General features: G+C 49.3%; 2 protein-coding genes across 2 annotated transcripts in view; both read right to left on the bottom strand.

Moving 5' to 3' along the window:
* The window catches only part of TFEB (transcription factor EB), a 53700-nt gene extending 48856 nt beyond the window's left edge, over positions 1 to 4844 (bottom strand). The window contains exon 1 of the mRNA XM_037885027.2: positions 4615 to 4844. The gene's annotated coding sequence lies outside the window, so the exon portion shown is untranslated. The remainder of the gene's footprint in view (positions 1 to 4614) is intronic.
* Positions 4845 to 8643: 3799 nt separating this feature from the next.
* LOC102941576 (gastricsin) lies at positions 8644 to 16418 on the bottom strand. Its single transcript, XM_007065141.3, has 9 exons — positions 16363 to 16418; positions 15729 to 15879; positions 14739 to 14856; positions 13122 to 13240; positions 12286 to 12485; positions 11332 to 11454; positions 10731 to 10878; positions 10148 to 10246; positions 8644 to 8852 (listed from the first exon to the last, which is right to left on the bottom strand). The coding sequence occupies exons 1-9, from the start codon at positions 16416 to 16418 to the stop codon at positions 8700 to 8702; spliced, it is 1167 nt and encodes a 388-aa protein (XP_007065203.2). The 3' UTR covers positions 8644 to 8699.
* Positions 16419 to 20265: the final 3847 nt, after the last annotated feature.

Here is a 20265-nt window from a genome sequence, read left to right as displayed (position 1 = left end):
CAGGAGCCTCTACAGAAAGAGCTCAAGCAGCAGTGACAATGTTCAGATACCACAGCAATCATCATGGGATGATTGGAGAGGAGGAACTCTCTGGGGCAGAGAATGTCTTTTCTGTACTACAATTAAATAATAATAATAGAGTAGAAAGATCCACACATACATTTCTGCGTGAGAATACAGAGAGAGGTATAAATGCAACAAGTTCCTTGAGTACATGCACTAGAGATGGGCAAGCCATTTGTAGTGAACAATCAGGCGCATGAATGAACGCAATATGTTGGGGAAGAGTCAACACGGCTTTTGTAAAGGGAAATCATGCCTCAGTCAAGCTTATGCTCAAATAAATTGGTTAGTCTCTAAGGTGCCACAAGTACTCCTTTTCTTCATGCCTCACCAATTTATCAGAATTCTTTGAGGTGGTCAACAACCATGTGGAGGAGGGTGATTAAGTGGATATAGTGTACTTTGGCTTTCCGAAAGCCTTTGACAAAGTCCCTCACCAAAGGCTCTTAAGCTAAGAGAGCAGTCATGGGATAAGAGGGAAGGTCCTTACAGACAGGAAACAAAGGGTAGGAATAAATGGTCAGTTTTCACAGTGGAGTGAGGTAAATAGCAGGGTCCCCAAAGGATCTGTACTGGGACCAGTGCTGTTCAACATAATCATAAAATGATCCGGAAAAAGTGGTGAACAGTGAGATGACAAAGTGTGCAGATAATACAAAATTACCCAGGATAAGTTCAAAAAGCTGACTGTGAAGAGTGACAAAGGGATCTCACAAAAGAGGAGGACTGGGCAACAAAATGGCAGATAAAATTCAATGTTGATAAATGCAAAGTGATGCACTTTGGAAAACACAATCCCAGCTATCCATACAAAATGATGGGGTGTAAATTAGCTGTTATCACTCAAGAAAGATTTTGGAATCAACGTGGATAGTTCTCTGAAAACATTCGCTCAATGTGCAGCAGAACTCAAAAATGCTAACAGAATATTAGGAACCATTAGGAAAGGGAGAGATAATAAAACAGAAAATATCATAATGCCTCTATATAAACCCATGGCATGCCCACAGTTTGAATACAGCATGCAGATATGGGGACCCCATCTCAAAAAAAGATATGTTAGAATTGGAAAAAGCACAGAAAAGGGCAACAAAAGCGATTAGGTCTATGGGCCAACTTCCATACGATGAGAGATTAAAAAGGACTGGGACTCTCCATCTTACAAAAGAGATAACTAAGGGGGAACGGGACAGAGATCTATAAAACCATGAATGGCATGGAGTGTTATTTACCCCTTCACGTAACACGAGAACTAGGGGTCACTCAGTGAAATTAATAGGCAGCAGATTTAAAACAAACAAAGAAATAGTTATTCACACAGCACACAACCTGTGGAACTCATTGCCAGAGGATGTTGTGAAAGCTAAAAGTATAACCGGGTTCAAAAAAGAATTAGATAAGTTTATGGAGGATAGGTCTATCAATGGCTATTAGCCAAGATGGTCAGGGGTGCAACCCCATGCTCTGGTTGTCTCTGCTCCGACTGCGTGAAGCTGGAACTGGACGATGGGATGGATCACTCGACAAATTGTCCTGTTCTGTTCATTCCCTCTACGCATCTGGCACTGGCCACTGTCAGAAGACAGACTATGGGCTTGATGGACCATTGGTCTGACCCAGTCTCATCGTTCTTATGTTTTTAACAATTCATTGCAAGAGCTCAGCCCCTTTTTGCATTTGCAGATTATTCACCACTAAACACGTCACTGAACCGCTTGCTAAGGATTGCGCCCTGACTACTGCTTCAAGCACTTGGGATTCATCGTTTGCTTTTGGTCCTGCACGATTGGTCACCTAAGTCACATGGTTTCTGCTGTCCAATTGGATTATTCCCAAAACCTAAAGCGCTTTCAACAATGGTCACTCCATAGCCCTACAAGTATAGGGCTTTCCCCTGCTGCCTGCTCTGTGGTTAGCCTGCAGGGCTGTCAATCCAGCCCCTTTCACCGACATGAACTCTACATACGTACAAGTAATCAGTTGACCAGTAAGTCCCTGATCCTGCAGTTGGATCCACTCAGCCAGAGCCCTAAGCATGGAAGTCCAGCCCACACGGATCTGATTGCAGGATCCGGGCCTTAGTGGTCCTGTTCTAATTGTCTTTGAATCTGAGAGGCAAATGCTCTGGAAATAAAGCAAGCCACTACTGCTATTTCCTAGATCCACCCACCTGAGAGAGAGAGAGCGCGCGCGCGCGCACACGCATCATGTTTAGGTGTAGATCCAGCAACCATAAACAAGAAGTGCAAAGAGAAGCACTGAGCAGGGATCTTTCCATGCATCCCCATTCCAAGCCCCCAAGAACAGGAGCCTTGTGGCATGAAGTCAAACAAACAAGGCAGAGGAAATTAAAAGGCAAAAAAGCTAATCATCTACCATCTGTTCAACTCTCTTCAATAAAGTCTCCAGGCCCTCAGAAAGGCAAGAAGCAACCCAAAATCATTGCAAACAATTCAAGGAGAAGCCCCCTGGTCACATGAAGAATCTGTTGCATTTTAAAAGAAACAATAATAAAAAACCACATTTTTTTAAAGGGAAATTTCCCCATCATCTGACTTGCCGAGGTTCAGTGGAATCAGGAAACATGCCGGAGGGTTGTTGCAATCCTTCCTGCTTTACAATGAATTAATCAGAGGCTGTAGTTGCACCCAATCTGAATTTGGCACAGTGCATTCTCACCGCTAAGAGCGCAAGACTGGAAGCCAGGCATCCCTGCGTTTTATCCCTGACACTAACACAATGAATTGCTTATCGAGTGACCTGGGCCCAACTCACGGCTGACCTGTAATTTGTGGAGTCATTTACACCAGCGCATCATGGATATGAAAACCACACCAAATCAAAAGGGCAGCATTTTACATCCACTCTACACTGTTGTAAATGGCAAGATGCAGAGCAACAGCAAGTATGGATTCCCTGCCTCAGTTTCCCCACCAATAAAATGGGGATTAACAACCCTTGAAGTCAATGACAATCAGTACAAGCAAAGGTTTCAGAGTAGCAGCCATGTTAGTCTGTATTCTCAAAAAGAAAAGGAGGACTTGTGGCACCTTAGAGACGAACAAATTTATTTGAGCATAAACTTTCGCAAGCTACAGCTCACTTCATCGGATGCATCGGAAGCTTATAAATTTGTTAAGTCTCTAAGGTGCCACAAGTACTCCTTTTCTTAGTACAAGCAAAGGGGCTCACACTAATGGATCCCAAAGCAGGACTGGGGCCTTCTACTTCAGAAGGGGTTGGTGAGTACTAGCTAGTTAAGGTTTGCAACATGTTTTGAAAACATGTTAAAACTGCAGGCAGATTAAGGCTGACAGTGTATCTTCCTTTGTGCCCGGAAAGTGCCTGCAGCTACCACAGTCTGAATAAAACAGTAGTGTAATAGCAGTGCTAAATTAGGATTAGGAATGCTATTAATAATGAACTCACAGGTTTAAAAAACAGCTCTAATACAGCCCCTTGGCTCTGGTTTGCGGCGTGTGTTAAAGGTTCTAATCTTGAAACGGGATCTGCACGGGCACCGCTCACCTCCTCCCAGATACAAGGGCAGGATCAGGGCCTCGGATTAGAAAGATCTGATGTCGAGCCTGCAGCACCAAACGCCCGCGCTCGGTCCTTAGATAGTAAATAACAAAGCACAGGCCGTGGCTGCAGAGTGCGTTCAAGGCACACCGTGCTGCACCCATCCTGCGCCCGCTGCCAGCCGGGCTCTCCGATGCGCGCTCAGTATGGAGTCATGATTCAGTCTAAACGCCCCACTTGCCATCACACGCCAACCCCCCCCCCGAGGGAGCTGGCCACCCAATATGTCCCAAACACTGGCCAGGATCAATCACAGCTGGAAGCTCCTCCCTGCAGGACTTCGCGAGCTGGTTTCAAGCACCGGGCAGGACTTTCCAAAGTTGAGTCTTTCTTTAAAGAAAGCCCCGGGGAGTTATTTCCAGAGGGCGAAAGGAACAAGCACAAAGCTCGGCTGGCCCGGCCCGGCCCGGCCCGGCGCGCGCGCACCAGCGCTGGCTTCCCACCGTAACCAGTTACATAAGATGCAGGAGACTCACTTTTAATCGGCTTTGTGCGCGGCTGCGAAAGCAGACACCCCCCCCACACACACACATACACACCCCTCCTGCTTTCCCCGCTCCCACAGCCATGGGGTGTGCTGGGGAAAAGGGGTAACGCCCCCCCCCCGGCTGCGCTCAGCTCCCAGCCCCTGGTTCTGGTACCGGGTCCAGTGTGCGCGCCCCCCCCCATCTGCCCATTCGTGCCTGGGGCTGGTCCCGGAGTGCAGCCTGCCCCCGCTCCCCCTGAGCGGCTCCAGACCCATGCGCCCCCCCGCACCCGGGAACCCCCCCCCCCACCGGCTGCGCCCCCTCCCCGAGCAGGGAGCCCCCCTGCCGGCTGTGGGTCCGCCACTAGCTCCAGGGCCGCTCTCCAGCCCCACTCGGGGGGGGGGGGCAGCGTCCCCCCCGCCCCAGCTGCGTTCGCCCCCCCCCGCCCCCACCCGGGCTGTGTTGCTCCCGCAGCCGCCCCCCCCCCCCCAGCCGCACTTACCCTCCCGTGAAGGTCAGCGCCCGCCGCAGACTTTCCCCAACTTGCTCCAAGTCCCGGCGGCCCCGCGCGCCTGGCCGGGCACCCGGCCGCTCCCCCGGGGGGGGCCGCTCCAGCCGCTGCCGCCCGCCCCGCGCCGCCCGCGCTGCGCCTCCGGCCGGGCTCGTCACCCCTGGGACCCCGGGCGGGCAGCGCTCCCCCCTCCCGCTGTCAGGCACCTTCTCGCCCGCTTCCTCGCGGCACCCAAAAGAGGGCAGCACTCCGCCGCCGCGGGGCATGCCGGGGCGTGTAGTTTTCCCCCCACCCCGCGGCCGCGGGGCATGCCGGGGCGTGTAGTTCTCCCCCGCGGGGCCGGCTGGGGTGGGGGTTGCCCTCCCAGAGCAAACCCCCCGCGCCCGTTGCATGCTGGGACTTGTAGTTTTGTCCTTGTCCCCTGGCATTTTTTTCTTCCCTCCCACCACGCAGCATAGAGGCCTGACTTGTTAATTATTTATTTCATTCCACACACACACACGCGCACACACACACACACACCACTTTTCTTTTAAATGTTTCATTGTTACTATATTCCCCCCCCCACCCCAGATTGATTTATACGGGGAAAGTTTAAAGAGGTATTTAGGCCTCTCGTTGTTCGGGGTTCGTACAGCACCGAGCACAGTCCGGGGGAGGGGGGGGCTGGATCTGAGACCGGGGCTCCTAGGTGCGACCGCAGTATGAAATAAAATAATAATAATAATACTTAATAACAACAATGAGGAGTCTGGTGGCAACTTAAAGTCTGTTTTATTTGTTAGCCTTTCAGGTGCCACCAGACTCCTCGTTGTTTTTGTGGCTACAGACTAACACAGCTACCCCTCTGACACTAAATAGTAATCAATAGAGATGAGACAAACAGGGAAATATTTCTGGGACATTTCTTCATACTGGAGTCTGGTCTCCACTACAGCCCTGCTTTGTTATAACTACGTCTCTTAGGGGCGTGAAAAATCCACACCTCTGAGCGACGTAGTTATCCCGACCTAAGCTCCGTGTAGATAGCGCTATGTCAGCAGGAGAGCTTCTCCTGTCACCAGAGGCAGATTAAGATTTATTGGGGCCCTGGGAACATTTGGGCCCCCTCACACCCTGGGGGTCAGGGGGGCCAGAACCAGGGAGGCCGGTAGGCTATGGCTCCCCACACTTTTAAAAGCGGGAGGGCCATGCCCGTCCACTTTTTAACATGGGTGGAGTAGCCTCAGGCAGGCACGGAGCAGTGGCGGCATGGGCATAGTTTGGGGTGGGGCGAGGCGTTGCCCCCCCAAAGCTGCAAGCCTCAGGCCAGAGGCAACAGGAGGAGTGGTGCTGTACATGGTTGCTTCCTCGGGGACAAAGCCCAGGCGGCAGCGAGGGTAGCCTGTCACCCAGAGCAGGAGGGACCTGGTGTGGGGGCAGCCTGGCTGTGGTCGGCCAGGAGCCGGGTGCACACACTGAGCAAGCCTGGGCAGAGCACGGTGGCCGCTAAGGCTGGGACAGTAGCAGTGGGAACTGTGCTGGAAAAGCCCTCCCTGTCCGGCTCCTTGCTGCCTGTGACCTTCCTGGGGCTCCCCACTGCCTCCCAGCCAGGGCAGGGCCTCCTCTCCCCGCAGAGCGTGTCTGCAGGCCCCGGGAAGGCGTCAGGAGGCCGGACCGGAGCCCCCGCTCCTGGGTCCCACCAGCAGCGGCGTGCCTTGGGGGGCAGAGACACAGGCTGGCGGCTGCTCTTATATTGATATAGGTCTGTAGTGTAGCCCTGGCCTGAGTATTTTATTAGGTGTCTAAGTGGGTGCTGAGCTCTTTCAAATCGTTTCCCTGCCGTTGCAGAGCCTCGGACACAGGCGCACCTCAGTCCCCCCTGTTCCCTACCTGCAGCACGTGTGGTCTAATTTCAGTGGGTGGGTGGTGTTGGTGGCCTGGCACAGGGGTTCTCAAACTGTGGGTCAGGACCCCATTTTAATGGGATCGCCAAGGCTGGTGTTGGCCCTGGGCCCCAGCAAGTCTCGAGCCCAAGTTCCAATGCCCAGGGCTAAGGTTACGTGCCCCCTTGGGCTTCAGTTTTGCCCCCCCTCCATGCCCGGAGTGGTGGGGCTCGGGCGGACTCGGTCTTTGGTCCCCGCTCCTGGGGGTCGTGTAGTAATCTTATTGTCAGAAGGGGGTGGGGTCACGATGCAATGAAGTTTGAGAACCGCTAGCCTAGGGTGACCAGCTTGCAAGTGTGAAAAATTGGGCAGAGGGTAACAGGGTCCTATATAAGACAAAGCACCTAATAGCAGGGCATCTGGTCACCCTATGGTGGTCTGTGCTATATAGGAGGTCAGACAACATGAACTGATGGTTCCTTCCCAGACTTTTGATTCTTTGACTATGAAATCTGGTCTATAGTGTGTAGTTGGCCTCTGGAACTCCATGCCATAGGAGGTAATAGAGTCAAATACCAGTGGTTAGATTTTTTTTTAAAGGCTGGGCTACTTTTATGACCAATATTAATGTGTATCATTATGCAGATAAGATCTCATTTTAAACTGATCACTGCAGGGCGCTGGAAGGACGTTCCTCCTTCCACGTGTAACCCTGGCCGAGAGCAGTGTGGAAGAGTTCCCCATCATGTGAAGCATCAGGTGTTGGATTTCTGGTCACCTGATTCAGTTTGTGTCATACCCCAGTGAAATTAAAGGAATTTTTGTCTTATCTTTCCCCTAAATATTGCTATGATTATAGGGCCAGATCTCACTGCAACTGTCTGCAGCTTCCCCAGGTTGGTATTGCAGTCTTTGCTGTCCGGATCACTTCTCGTCAGCCACTAGGTTGTATGCGGTGTTGTTGCAGCCTTGTTGGTCCCAGGATATTACAATGACAAGGAGCGGGGGGATATTTTTTACTCTCTCATCAACAGAAGTTGGTCCAATAAAAAGATAATTCCTCACCCACCTTGTCTCTCTTACTGCTAGAGTATCAGTTAGACCGCTAGATGGCAATATAGCAGCACTGATGTCACCTTACATAAGGCATTGCCTACAACTACCACCTTCTCCATTTGTTCTATAGGACAAAATCTGGACATTGCAACATCTAGATGTGGGGTTGCAGGTTGGGATAGATTCCAATACCTCCAAACCTTGGGGAACGTTCGAATCCAGAGTCAAGTCATGAAGCTCTGCCCCGCTCTGCTCTCCAATTTATTTGCAAATATACACGAATGATTCATGAAAACATTCATGCGTGCACTCGAATATTTGGGCACAGTTAGTGAAATGTTCAGGAACAGCTCGTGATTATTCCTGTGTATTTGTGAAAAATCAACAGACACTCCCGTAGGCTAGTGAACAATCAGCGACTGCTCAGGTGTTCGAGGAGGCTGTGCAAGCTGTTTGCAGCTCAATTCTGCATTGAGGTCCCAATTCTGCTATGTATTTAAGCCCAGGCGTGAACATGGACCTCAGTGGGACTTTAGCATGGGCTTAAACACTTTGCTGTTTGCAGGGGGTCTTAAAGCAATTCTGTGCGTCACACTGCTGCCTCAGCGAAGTGATCACTGATCTGTGATAGCAAAGCAAAGGTTTCTGTACTCTTCACTGGCCTCCTGATAAGACCCTGGCAGCAGAGTCTCCTTCCTCCAGACAACAGGGTGGCAAAGAGCCACGGGGTGGGGAGAAGATGGTACATTGAGGCAGAGCATGAAAGGGAAAGGAAGGGGAGCTTGCATCATGGAGAGACTGAAGCTATAGAGACCCCAATAACCTCCCCCAAACTCTTTGTGGCAGGTGCTGGGTGTCAGCTTGGTTGCTGTTATCTGACCTTGCAGGACCATTACAGGTAGACCCTGAGCATTGGAGCAATAGGTGTTGCTCTCTCGCACCCCCTGGGCAGGAACATCAAGACAGACTTCGAGGTATACATTGATTTTAACAATTTATTGCAGCAAAGGTTATTATTACTGATTGAAAGAAAGAAAAAGAGAGCCCAGAGGAAGGTTAGTTCAGAAGAATCCGTCCACAGGAACTGAAAGGAACAGAAGCATGTGGAAAAAACAGACAAGCTGCCCAGCCCAGCTCAAGTGATGGTCAGGATGTCTAAGCAACGGTGGCAAAACCGATCCTGTTGTTGCCCATGTCGTAGACGGAGTAGTACCGCCTGAGGAAGACGTCTCCCAGGATCCAGAGGGGCTGCCCGTTCTGGGAGGGCAGGTATGTGGGCATAACCCCAACGGAGCAGTAGCCATTGTTCTGTGAACCAAGGAGGTAGGACATGATGAGTGAGACTCAGAAGGGTTGGGGCATCATGAGCACAAGGTGGATGGGAAACTGAACAAATTACATCCAACCCGTGTAAACACCCCCCTACTTCAGCGCCCTCTGTGGGGATTATGAGAATGCAAGTGACAGGCTGGGCCGTTACACAATGGGTAAGGAGAAGAAAAACGGGACTGCAGCGTCCCCAGGCCCATACAGCTCTGCTGACACCCCCTTCGTTGCAGGAGCCAGCTCAAAGCTGCCCCCCTCATCTGTAAAATGCGCCACAGGCTTGTTGCTGCCAGCCTGACAAGTTATTTATTTATTATATTGCCACAGCGCCTACAAGGGGCTTCACATACTCCAAACACACAAGGAGAGAAGATCTCAAACTTCTGCCTTCTTTATACCCACTGTTTGCGTAGCATCAGCCTCCTCTCTAGCTATTCATACAACCTGGCCACTCGTATCCATCCTTGCAGCCATCTAGCACTGTAACTAACTAACTCTCTCAATATGGGTGGGGGATTTTAAAGCCCCAGCTGCTGGAATCTGGAGAAAGCATGAGAGTCTAAGCTTTTTTTTTTCTAAAGTACATTTCTAGTTCTCTTGATTGCAAAGAAAAGCTTGAAAAAGTGAAGCAAATGTGACTTAAAGGCTCAGAATTCAAAGGCAAATAAAAAGCACCCAATATGTATTGGTTTAAAGATCTCAGGATTTGTAAGTGCATTTCATTATATTTACAGCCTCACACATGATCTTTATATGCTTGCGGTTGGCAAAAGTGCAAGTATCTCTCAATCTAGGTATTTATACCACACTCACCATTGCTTTATCTGAACTGTCCACAAATGTCTATTTTATATAAACAAGGAGTCAGCGTCTCTATTGCAGTCCATGCAGCTATACCAGTTTACACCAGCGGAGGATCGGGTGCAAAGAAATCTGTTATTCTTACTCTTCTGTTCCACCTGTCATGATTCTTTGCAGCCCCGAGTCCTGTAGTCTGGAACTATCTCTTTGTGTCTGCTCTTCACTGACTCTCCATCTCAAGCCCAGTCTCAGCTGGAAACATCCCTTTTCTCTTTTGCCTGTGTCTGCTAATTTTTCTCCCTCTCCTAGTGATTAGCTATGTGGCACTGCAGTGCACTGCACTGTATGATATCATATCATCAGAAATATTTCCACACAGTCCCACTACTGGCTAAGAATCCTGGCTCTCCTCTCTGCCGATCAGATTATAAAGAGACGTCAGAGGAGCTCATCCCTTCCAAACCCATAATACGTACGCTGAGGATGTAGGCCGAGGGAGGCAGAGGAAATGAAACTCCATTGATGGTGAAGGAAATGGTGGGCAAGCTCTGGACACGGCTGCAGTCAACCACATACTGTGAAAGGAAAGGCAGGGTCACATGAACTTCCTGTACCAGCAGAGAGCTGGGACTCTGGGAGGGATGCTGTAGCACTGACCATGAGGAGGTTCCCCGGCCTCCGCAGTCCACTCGGCACTTTCAGCAGATAGAAAAGCTGATTATCAGCCTCATTCCTTCCTCCACCCAGGCTCTCATAAGCCCTAGGGGGCCGTACTCAGCCTCACCAGGCCCACTGTGCCGTGCTTCTCAATTCCTGGCATTCCATGAGCATAGAGCAGTGGTTCTCAACCTCTTTACCATTGTGGGCCGCATACACAGCTCTCTGTGTGCTATGTAGGTATCATCCACACAATATATATGCTACCTCTATGACCCTGAGGACGTCACAAGGGCCACAGTTGTGTGCTGATTGAGCTGCCAGCAGCCCGTGGACCATGGGTTGAGAACCACTGGCATAGAGATATCATCAGCGACTCTGGAGTGCAGCTGCTTCACCTACCTCGCCGTACTCATTCTCCTGAGCACCGACACCCTGCAGGAAGTAGTTCATGAACTGCTGTGGGATGGTGAGGAGGGAGGTTCCGGTGTCCACGATGGCCTGACAGCCCTGGCTGCACCAGCCCGTTGCCTGTCCACCGATAACGAACCTAAGGAGGAGATAAATGCAGCAGGGCTCACGGTGAAAACGTGGTATGCACTCTCTTTGCTGTACATTGAGCCAAGTGTGCGAGGCTCCCCGTATAAACGAATGGCTTAAGGATCCTTACTCAGCATTGCCTACCTGCGAGGAAGCCAGGCTCCAGGGCTAGCTCTTGGGCCAAGTTATGCCTTGTGTTGCACCCCTGCAATCCCACTGAGCTCTCTGGGGGAAGTATGAGTCAAAATAAGGGCAGAATTCAGGTCCTTATTTTGAACCCCTAGAGCCATGAGTTTTCCTTGCTCATGGGGGCATCAATGCATTTTATAGTGAGGATGATAAAGCCCCCTCCTGAGCTGCGTGCAAGGGTCAGACCCAGCGATATGGCCCCACATGTTCAATTGCAGAAGCCCACTACAGACAATGAATGATTTCAAAATCAGGGATCGAAAACTCAACTCACTCATCAATGCCGATCTGCCAGTACAGCTCTTGAGTGACAGGAGCCCAGTGGATCTGTCCGGAATAAAATCTGCTGTCTACTCCTCCAAAAACGACCTCCCCACCGTACTGAGAGCTTGGCTGGCTGTGAGCACAAAGGGAAAGTATCAGCTACACACAGTAATCTCTAAATGATCTACCAAAGACACTGTATATCCGGCAGGATTAGAGACTTTCAGTAGCTCTCCAGACTTAAAAAGACAAGAACATCATTCCCTGCCTTGTGATGAGGATTTGTCAGCATACAGAAAAGCCCCTTCTTGATTGTCTTTGGTTTCTCAACAAAGCACATGGGTCTGAGACAGATCGACAGTTAACACAGGGTGAGGGTTGGGGTTTTAACTCAAGGTAAATTAAATGTAAACACGCAAACAAAGGAAGTGTGTCCCTCTGGCTCTTGACATTACCTACATTCACAACACAATACAGCCAAGACCAGTGGAGTGCAAGGAAGGGAGCACCACACGGGCCACGCAACCGACAGTGGTTACATCAAAAGTGATTTTCCACTGAATGCATCCGATGAAGTGAGCTGTAGCTCACGAAAGCTTATGCTCAAATAAATTTGTTAGTCTCTAAGGTGCCACAAGTACTCCTTTTCTTTTTGCAAATAGAGACTAACATGGCTGCTACTCTGAAACCTATCAAAAGTGATGGCGTCCTCGGCTAGAATTTCTACAGCTGATTATGTTACCAGTGAGAAGAGAAAGGAGACACACAGAGAGCGTGGATAGCTGAGGCAGAGAGAAATAGAGGGGGAAAGAAAGATAAAGAAAAGCAAAGATAAAGCCGGGAGAGAGACGTGAGAAAACACAGAGAGAGGAGCCAGTGTGAGCTCTTTGGGGCCTGGACTGCCTTTATTTCGTGGCACTGAAATAAATAATAGGATCGATGGATGGATCCATTGCTCCATTACCTGCTCAGATAGAAACTGAAGATTGGCTGAGAAAGCAGGTTTTTCTGCAGCATCCCTTGCAAAGCCGTGGTAGCGCCTCCTACCGCCAGGCTAGGGTAAGCCATACCCAGAATGCCATCAAAATGAGCATAAATGAAGTTGGTGCCAGGCTCGTTTTCACTCAGACCGAACTCCTGGTTGGTGACGGCGATGTTCTGGAGCTAAGGAGAGGGCGGGAAAGTGTCACTAAGCCTGTTTGCAGCGGTGGTGTAGCCATGTCAGTCCCAGAATATGAGAGAGACCTGGTAGGGGAGGGAATAGCTTTTACTGGACCAACTTCTGTTGGTGAGAGAGACATGCTTCCGAGCTACACAAGAGCCTTGGGTAGGCTGAAAGCTTGTCTCTCTCACCAACAGAAGTTGATCTAATACCAGATCTCACCTCACCCACCTTGTCCCACTGATACAACCTCTGAGGTATGGAGAGGTAGAATGCTTCATGGCTGTCATATGGCCGAGTGGCATCACTGATGCCATTCAAGGGTCTCCTTGTCACCCTTTCCACGAGTGGGGGGTGGGGGCACAGGGAGCTGAGCAGCTACCACAGCCCTAAAGGTGAAGGGAAGCTTCCTCAGCGGTGACTCACACCAGTACTAAGGGACCGCGAAAGGCCTTGGATTAGTAGCCACAATCTGCCCCAGGGCCTGGTTCTCCTCTCACTCAGAACAACTCCATTGTGAGAGGGGAGGCAGGCCCTAGGGATTTGTGGCAGAGTGTCACCCCAGGGCTCTGTGTCGGTAGGTTTTGGCCAGAAAGATCCGAATGATTGTTAGTTATCACTAGACTGACAACACTTACTGTCATGGTGTCATAGCCGAAAAACCCCGTGAGACTGCCACTGCCATACTGCAAGGAGAAGGTCTGCCCGTTGGATGAGTAGGTGGAGGAATGGCTGGGGTTGAATCTTGCATGGTTGCCTAGAAATACAATGCAATTTTACCACTAGTTGTCCCCCCATCTTGCTTTCCATATAAATATGTATTCACATATTCTGTGGTCTCAGAGTTAGCGGATGGGAGTGGGAAACCAGAGTCCTGGGTTTGAGTCCCAGCTCTGAAGGGCCGAAGTTAGGGTTGCCAACTTTCTAATCGCACAAAACCAAACAGCCTAGCCCCGCCCCTGCTCAGAGGCCCCGCCCCTGCTCAGAGGCCCCGCCCCCCTTCACTACATTCCCCTTCCCTTGATGGCTCGCTCTCCTCCACCCTCACTCACTTTCACTGGGCTGGGGCAGAGGGTTGGGGTGCAGGAGGGGGTGAGGGCTCTAACTGGGGGTGCAGGCTCTGGGGTGGGGCCAGAAATGAGGGGTTCAGGGTGTGGGAGGGGGCTCTGGGCTGGGGCAGGGAGTTAGGGTGCAGGAGGGGATGAGGGCTCCGGCTGGGGTGTGGGCTCTAGGAATGAGGGTTTGGGATGCAGGAGGGGGCTCCAGGCTGGGGGGTGGGGCCGAGGGATTTTGTCATGCAGGAGGGGGCTGCAGGTTGAGGCAGGGGGTTGGGGTGTGTGGCGGGGAGGGCTTTGGGATGAGGGGTGCAGTCTCTGTGATGGGGCCAGGGATGAGGGGTTTGGGGTACAGGAGGGGGTTCCGGGTTTGGGGGGAGGGCTTAGGGCTGGGACAGGGGGTTAGGGCAGAGGTTGGGGCTCGGGGTTGGGGCACAGGCTTACCTCGGGGGGCTCCCAGTCAGCAACACAGCAGGGCTAAGGCAGGCTCCCTGCCTGTCCTGGCTCTGTGCTGCACCCTGGAAGCAGCCAGCAGGTCCAGCTCCTAGGCGGGGGAGCCAGGAGGCTCCGACTGCTGCTCTCGCCCACAGGCACTGCCTCCCCCAGCTCCCATTGTCCGTGGTTCCCAGCCAATGGGCGTGTGGAGCCAGTGCTCGGGGCGGGGCGCAGTGGGTGCCAGGACACATAGGGACAAGCCTGCCTTAGACCCACAGCACCGCCAACCAGACTTTTAATGGCCCGGTTGGCGGTGCTGACTGGAGCCACAAGGGTCCCTTTTCAAGTGAAAACCAGACACCTGGCAACTCTAGCTGAAGTCGGGGAGCTAGGATCCCGGACTCCTGGGTTCTATTTCTGGCTCCATCCTTCCGGTTACCCATCTGTAAATTGGAGGCAGTAACACTTCCTGAATAACCATGGAGTTTGTGAGGCCTAAATGATGCCTGGAAAGTGAGTTGCAATCATCTGGTGAAAGGCTCAACAGAAGGGCCAGGTATTCATGATTCATTATAGGGGCTATTATATATGTAGATTGGCCTTCAGAATCCAGTTGGCTGTGGCTTCTTGACTGATGAAAATTCAGTATGAATTCAGTTTCTTAGGAATCGAGCTGTCCTTAGGACGTATCTCTGTGCATTAACTGCAGGCTCTAATCACCTAGAAGTAAAATTCTTTAACAGCCAGCCGGGATGGAATACTCACTGCAGGCCTGGCTCTGGCAGTACGTAGAGGGCACCCACAGGTTGGATGAGCCGGTGTCGAAGAGAACCAGGAAGTTCTGGGGCGGGGTTCCAATACTGATCTCCCCATAGTAAGATGCCTAGAAAGGGCATATTGCAATATGAATTCCAACAGAGGTTCTGACAGTGAGCCAGTCTGAGCTGTGGTGTAACTCCCCATGCAGCTTGAGAGTTACACCAGGAATAACGCTGGTCCCTTGTACACTCTGGAGAACAGACAGTAATCCCCAAATCAGATCAATTTCCTGTTTCTTCAGGATGGTCACTGATGGCTGGGCGCTCACAAAGGGAACGGGACATTTGAGTTCCAGACGCACCCCTTGGCCAAATGAACATGAAATGTGATTGTAGGATTCATGCAGGGTTCATGCACTTGGCAACATTCAGGGCACACCCTGAGTGTTGTGTAGGAGCAGTGCACACACGGCTCCTCTCAAGGGCATGAACCTTGGAAACTCGCCCAGAGGACATGAACCGTGGGAAGCCTCCCAGGACTGGGCTCAAGGCCCGAGAGCAAGGAATGCGGTAGATAGAAATTGGTAAATAAGAATATTAAACAAAGCCAGTGTATTCCTTTTATCTGTTGGAGTATGTAATGCGCAGGAGGAGAAAAAGAATAAAAGAGAGGGTGGAAAGCTGACAAGGCAGACCAGCCTGCTTGCTTGCTTAAAGCCTTGTTCTGTCTTGTATTTGGACCGCAACATGTGATGAGAAGCCCGTCAAAGATCTTGCAAGTTGGGGGCATTTCCTTTGGCACATGGGACAAGCCATGTCCCTTAAATATAATGTATCCTGTGGTGACAGGATCCATGGAAGAGAGATGAACAGAGAGTGATTTGTGTTGGTAGAAAGAAAGAAAGAAAGAGAGAAAGAAAGAAAGAAAGAAAGAAAGAAAGAAAGAAAGAAAGAAAGAAAGAAAGAAAGAAAGAAAGAAAGAAAGACCATTACTCACATCCATATACGCCATTGGTTCAAAAGCAACATTGTACTCATTGAAATGGTACTTGCTGGCTGGATCGGGTTTGTGGTGCTTCAGATAGTCCACCAGCACTCCTTTCTCCTTCATTACCTCTCGGATAGTCTTGCCTTTCTTGAGAGTCAGTCTGCACAGAATGAAGAGAAGAAGCCAGGGACTCAGCAGGGAAATTGCTCATCCTTCAAGCATTTGCTCATCTAAGGACCCAACCATGATGCTGTTCCCTAAACTTGGATCCCCCCACAGCTAATTATGTTGCCACTCACTGGGCTTGAGAAGCTGTGGCAATTAAAGGTTAGCCCTGGACTAGCACTCACTATAGACAGGGACTGTTGTGTTTAGCAGCATGTCAGCTGCTGATGGTTAATTGTAGAGTTTGCCCTAGGGTTAAGCATGACTAGCTGTTGCAATGTCCTTGACTCCACTGAGCATTTAACATAGTATTAGTTACCGCGGCTCTTCGAGGGTGAGTTCTAACACGACCTACTCTGCTAGTGATAAAGCCAGGTATGGCCTTGCCACATACTTGTGCATTGCTCCAGCTATCTAGCTGGCTAGTGAGCTACTCTGACCACAATCACCACCGTAGCCTCTAAGCTGAGATACTCACCTCACCAGCCCCTCTGAGAGCTGGAGGAAAACCAGGGCCAGGATGAGCCACTTCATAGTGCCTGGTTTCTCCACCAACCAGCTCCTATACACGTTGGGCACTGCAGAAGAAGTGAGTTGAAGTCTAGCATCCCTACTTTTATACCCGGGGCACTGCCCCATGGTGCCCTATCTGTTTATACTTCAGTTTCCCATATCACTGCACTCACCCAAGGTCAAAACTTTCTGTGTGTTTTCTTGCCTTAAGTATGCTAAGAAAGTCCTTACAGCTCCACTGACCTTTCAGTAAAAGCAAGTATAGCCAGTTACAGTAGCATGAGGTGATTAGGATCTGATAAGGAGGAACAAACTTGTCGATAGATTAGGAAGAAAATTGAGGTGATCAAGAAGTCAAAAGACTCAGTTATTTTTGTCACCTCAGTCTAATGTTTCTTTCAGAAAATAAAACGTCCATTAGATGGTGAGTGTGTTTATAAAATTAAGCAAAATGGATTTCATTTATGAGACACTTCACCAGAGTTTAAATATATCAGTCCTTGTCCATGCTGTGAGGTGAATTCTGTTCTGATTTAAACAAAATGAGTCTGGACTAACGCCACTGAAGTCAACGGCATTACAGCCAGATTTACACCCGCAATCAGAGCATTCAGCTCCTGTGGCTTTTAAACCACGTAAATGAAAATAACATGTTTTTTAACGTGTTAATGTAAAATTTTTGTAAAGTATGGGTTATGCCCTCTTCTAGTGGCTGGTTTATGTATAGGATAACAGCCTACTTCTGTCATTTGCTCACAAAGTTACTCCTTTAGCTCAAGTAGTGGTGGGGGTATGTACTTTGGTGCTGAAGTTTCCAGATTCTAAATACTGTTAAAGAAACATCTCTGACCTCTGCTGGTCTTGATCTTGATTTGACTGAACAAGGTTAAAATAGGGTTAGAAACAACATGGTCTAGGCTTTACAGGACTGTCTTAGTCAGTCCTCCAAGGCAATCCCACAATGCCATACAGAGCATGCGTTTCTAAACTAGAAAGTCAACCCAACGCCTGTCATCTGATTTCACATACAAATAAGGTGACAGACATATTCATTTGAATGTCCAATGCTTTACATGTATATATGGTTTTGTAATTTGAATGCACAAGCATTCAATTCAATTGTATTTGGGTACATTGCTGTATCCAGGCCGACATACCAGGGTCCACGCATTGTTAATCCCATCTGGGCCGGTATAGTTGAGTTTGCATGCTCTCAGCATGGAGAAGGGTTATCCTAATGTAACCCGCACACCTTCTGGGTGTGGTGTTCTGTCTGACCTAGTGGCACCAAGACCACTTAAGAGAGAGCAGTAAAATGAGTCTACTCTACAACCTTAGCTAACAGACTTTAGCTTATGCTGTAGACTCATGCAATAAGCTCCAGAGGCCCCAGGTTCAATCCTGCCCGCTGATGACCAGGGTTTGTCAGCATTCTACTAACACATTTTAATCCACACTAAGTTTTTAAAGGCAGTTTTGGAAATTGTGCTTATCAGTCCCCTGCTATTCAGTGGGAGCGGACAGATAAGATTTGTCCTCTTACTCACTCCAAGGAAAGTTATCAGTCACAAATTGAATAAACAGTTGCAAAGGTTCACCTCGATTTACCAGGTATGTTTTGCTTAAGAAAAATCCAAGAAGGCTTTTTAAGAGCTCATAAAACAGAAAACAGCAGGTATGGAGTCTACAGGGCCCAACAAACCCCTGCGTCCTGAGGCACAGAAAAGTGGTAACTTGCTATTTGCATTTCAACCTCCCCTCTTGTTTCTTCATGTCCCCTTTCATTCACCCTCTCAGCCTGCCTGTCTACCTGCATTACTGCTTACATGGTCAGATTTTTAAGGCTAGAAGGGATCACGATGAGCATCTAGTTTGACCTCCGCCATAACCCAAGCCATAGATTGTACGTCTTTTAGAAAGACATCCAGGCTTGATTTAAAGCCTTCAAGCAATGGAGCGCCCACCACGTCCCTAGATAAATTAGCCCAGTGGTTCATTTAACACTCATTTAAACAAGTGCACCTTATTGCTAATCTAAATTCATCTAGTTCCAGTCCACCAATTGAATTTCATTATGTTTATGTTAAAGAGCTGGCTTGCATCTCTTTCCCCAACATGGTCTCCGACACTATAGTACCTCCCCAAATATTGAGAAATAGAAATGTCTTAAGTTATTTCCATGGGCCTATGATGATTGCCAAGGCAGGTGCTCCAGGGACAGACTGAGGACTTGCAGGTTCCCCTGCCCAGTGTTGGTGACAAGTGATAGATTAAATCACCTGAAGTGAATTCAGTCTTCAGGCTTCCCACTTCTAACGCACTTCTTCAGTATAAAAGTTTGGTCAAGAGAAGAGAAGGTGAGAGAAGAGAAAGAAGTACAATGTTTGCTCACCTGAGCAGTTCATGAACCAGCTCCATTCCTGAAACAGGTTTGCCCTATTGGCTGCAACTGGGTCCTGCTCAGACCTCAAAAGCATCTCTTAAACCATCTTTCCCTGATACCCCAGCTACCTCCATTGATTAGGCATGGGAACCAGTTCAAAGGATTCTGGGAACACATCCAGAAAGGGTTGGCGAGTGGCTGAATGTGGAAGGGGTCAGGGGAATGAGAAATACTGAATTTGTCTGTAATTGCGTCACATGGGAAACCCCACTATAGTAATGTGAGATGAAACCTTCCAGTACATGGTAATAACAATCACAAGTTATGCATAATAAACAGTTAGGCTGTTCCTGGTGCCTTGAGCACGATATGTCTCTCGAAGGAGCGTGCTCAGTGAGCCAAAGCCAGCTTTCAGTTACACTCACGTAACACGCTGAAGTAGCAGAAGGGATAGGAGGACACCTGGGTGCTGTTCCACATTTTGTCACTGATTCACAGTGTAATCTCAGGCAAGTCAATTCCACGTTCCGTGCCATGGTTTTGCCCACTATAAAATATTTACCTGCTTGCAGGGAAGAGGGCAATTATCTCGCTGTTGAGATCCAAAGATGAAAGGCCTCTGTACATGAAAAGTATTCATAGAAACTTCACTTTCCCCCATGGATCTTTAGAGTTAACTTTTTAGAGTTAGTATTTGAAGACAGAACTCATTTTTCTTATCCTGCTGGATCCTGAGCAATCTTTACCCCAGTTTAGGTGAATACAGCCAGCTGCTGAGGCTGGAATTTTCAAAGGCGTGTAATGGAATTAGGAGCCCAGATCTTACTGGCTTTCACTGGGGTTTGGACATCTAGACCCTTTAGACTCCTTGGAAAATCCCACCCTGAACGCATAGGACCAGACGTTTATGTGCTGAAAAGCACTGAGGTCTTAAGACGATAAAGGGATGGTCATGTCACTGCTCTGGCTGCACACCCAACACCTCCTAAGTTAGGCATCTTTCCATGTGGACAGGTTGCTGAGAATTCCCATGATAATGCTAAATGGTGTATAAGAAGGCTCATTCTGTTTCCTTTCTGCTGTAGTACCTAGCCAAATTAGCCTGCAGCTCCTTATGGTTGATGTGCCAGGTCGGACAGGGATTGTAAAGCCCTGCACCCCACCCTGTGATTCTATGTTAGTAATAAAGAGATAGAATATGAGGACTGAAGATGAGTCACGGAGTGAGGCTAGCAGTTCAGAACCAAAGCCAACTTGTCCCAAAGTCTGGGTGGGTTAGAACTTTCCACTCCACACCCCTTCCCCCAATTCAGGCTCATCTCAAACTGAGAGCAACTGTTCAGGATGAAGTTTTTCAAAAGACCTTCAGACAAACCCTAAAATTGTATCCGTACATTTTCACCTCTACGTTTTTGTGTGTGTGCATGCAAACACCTGGACTTGTGTGTGCAGACTGCATTTACACATGAAAATCAAACAGTTCTG

This window comes from Chelonia mydas, chromosome 21 (assembly GCF_015237465.2).
Source record: "Chelonia mydas isolate rCheMyd1 chromosome 21, rCheMyd1.pri.v2, whole genome shotgun sequence".
Classification (NCBI taxonomy): domain Eukaryota; kingdom Metazoa; phylum Chordata; order Testudines; family Cheloniidae; genus Chelonia; species Chelonia mydas.
Note: the sequence above shows the minus strand (reverse complement) of the source record. Positions and strands in the feature narration are given on the sequence as shown.

Coding starts and splice junctions, on each gene's coding strand:
- LOC102941576 (XM_007065141.3), bottom strand. CDS start 16,418: ATGAAGTGGCTCATCCTGGCCCTGGTTTTCCTCCAGCTCTCAGAGGGG. Junction 10,879..11,331: donor TGGCAGATCGGCATTGATGA/GTGAGTTGAGTT, acceptor TCTCCTCCTTAG/GTTCGTTATCGGTGGACAGG. Junction 8,853..10,147: donor CCTCGGCCTACATCCTCAGC/GTACGTATTATG, acceptor CTTGGTTCACAG/AACAATGGCTACTGCTCCGT.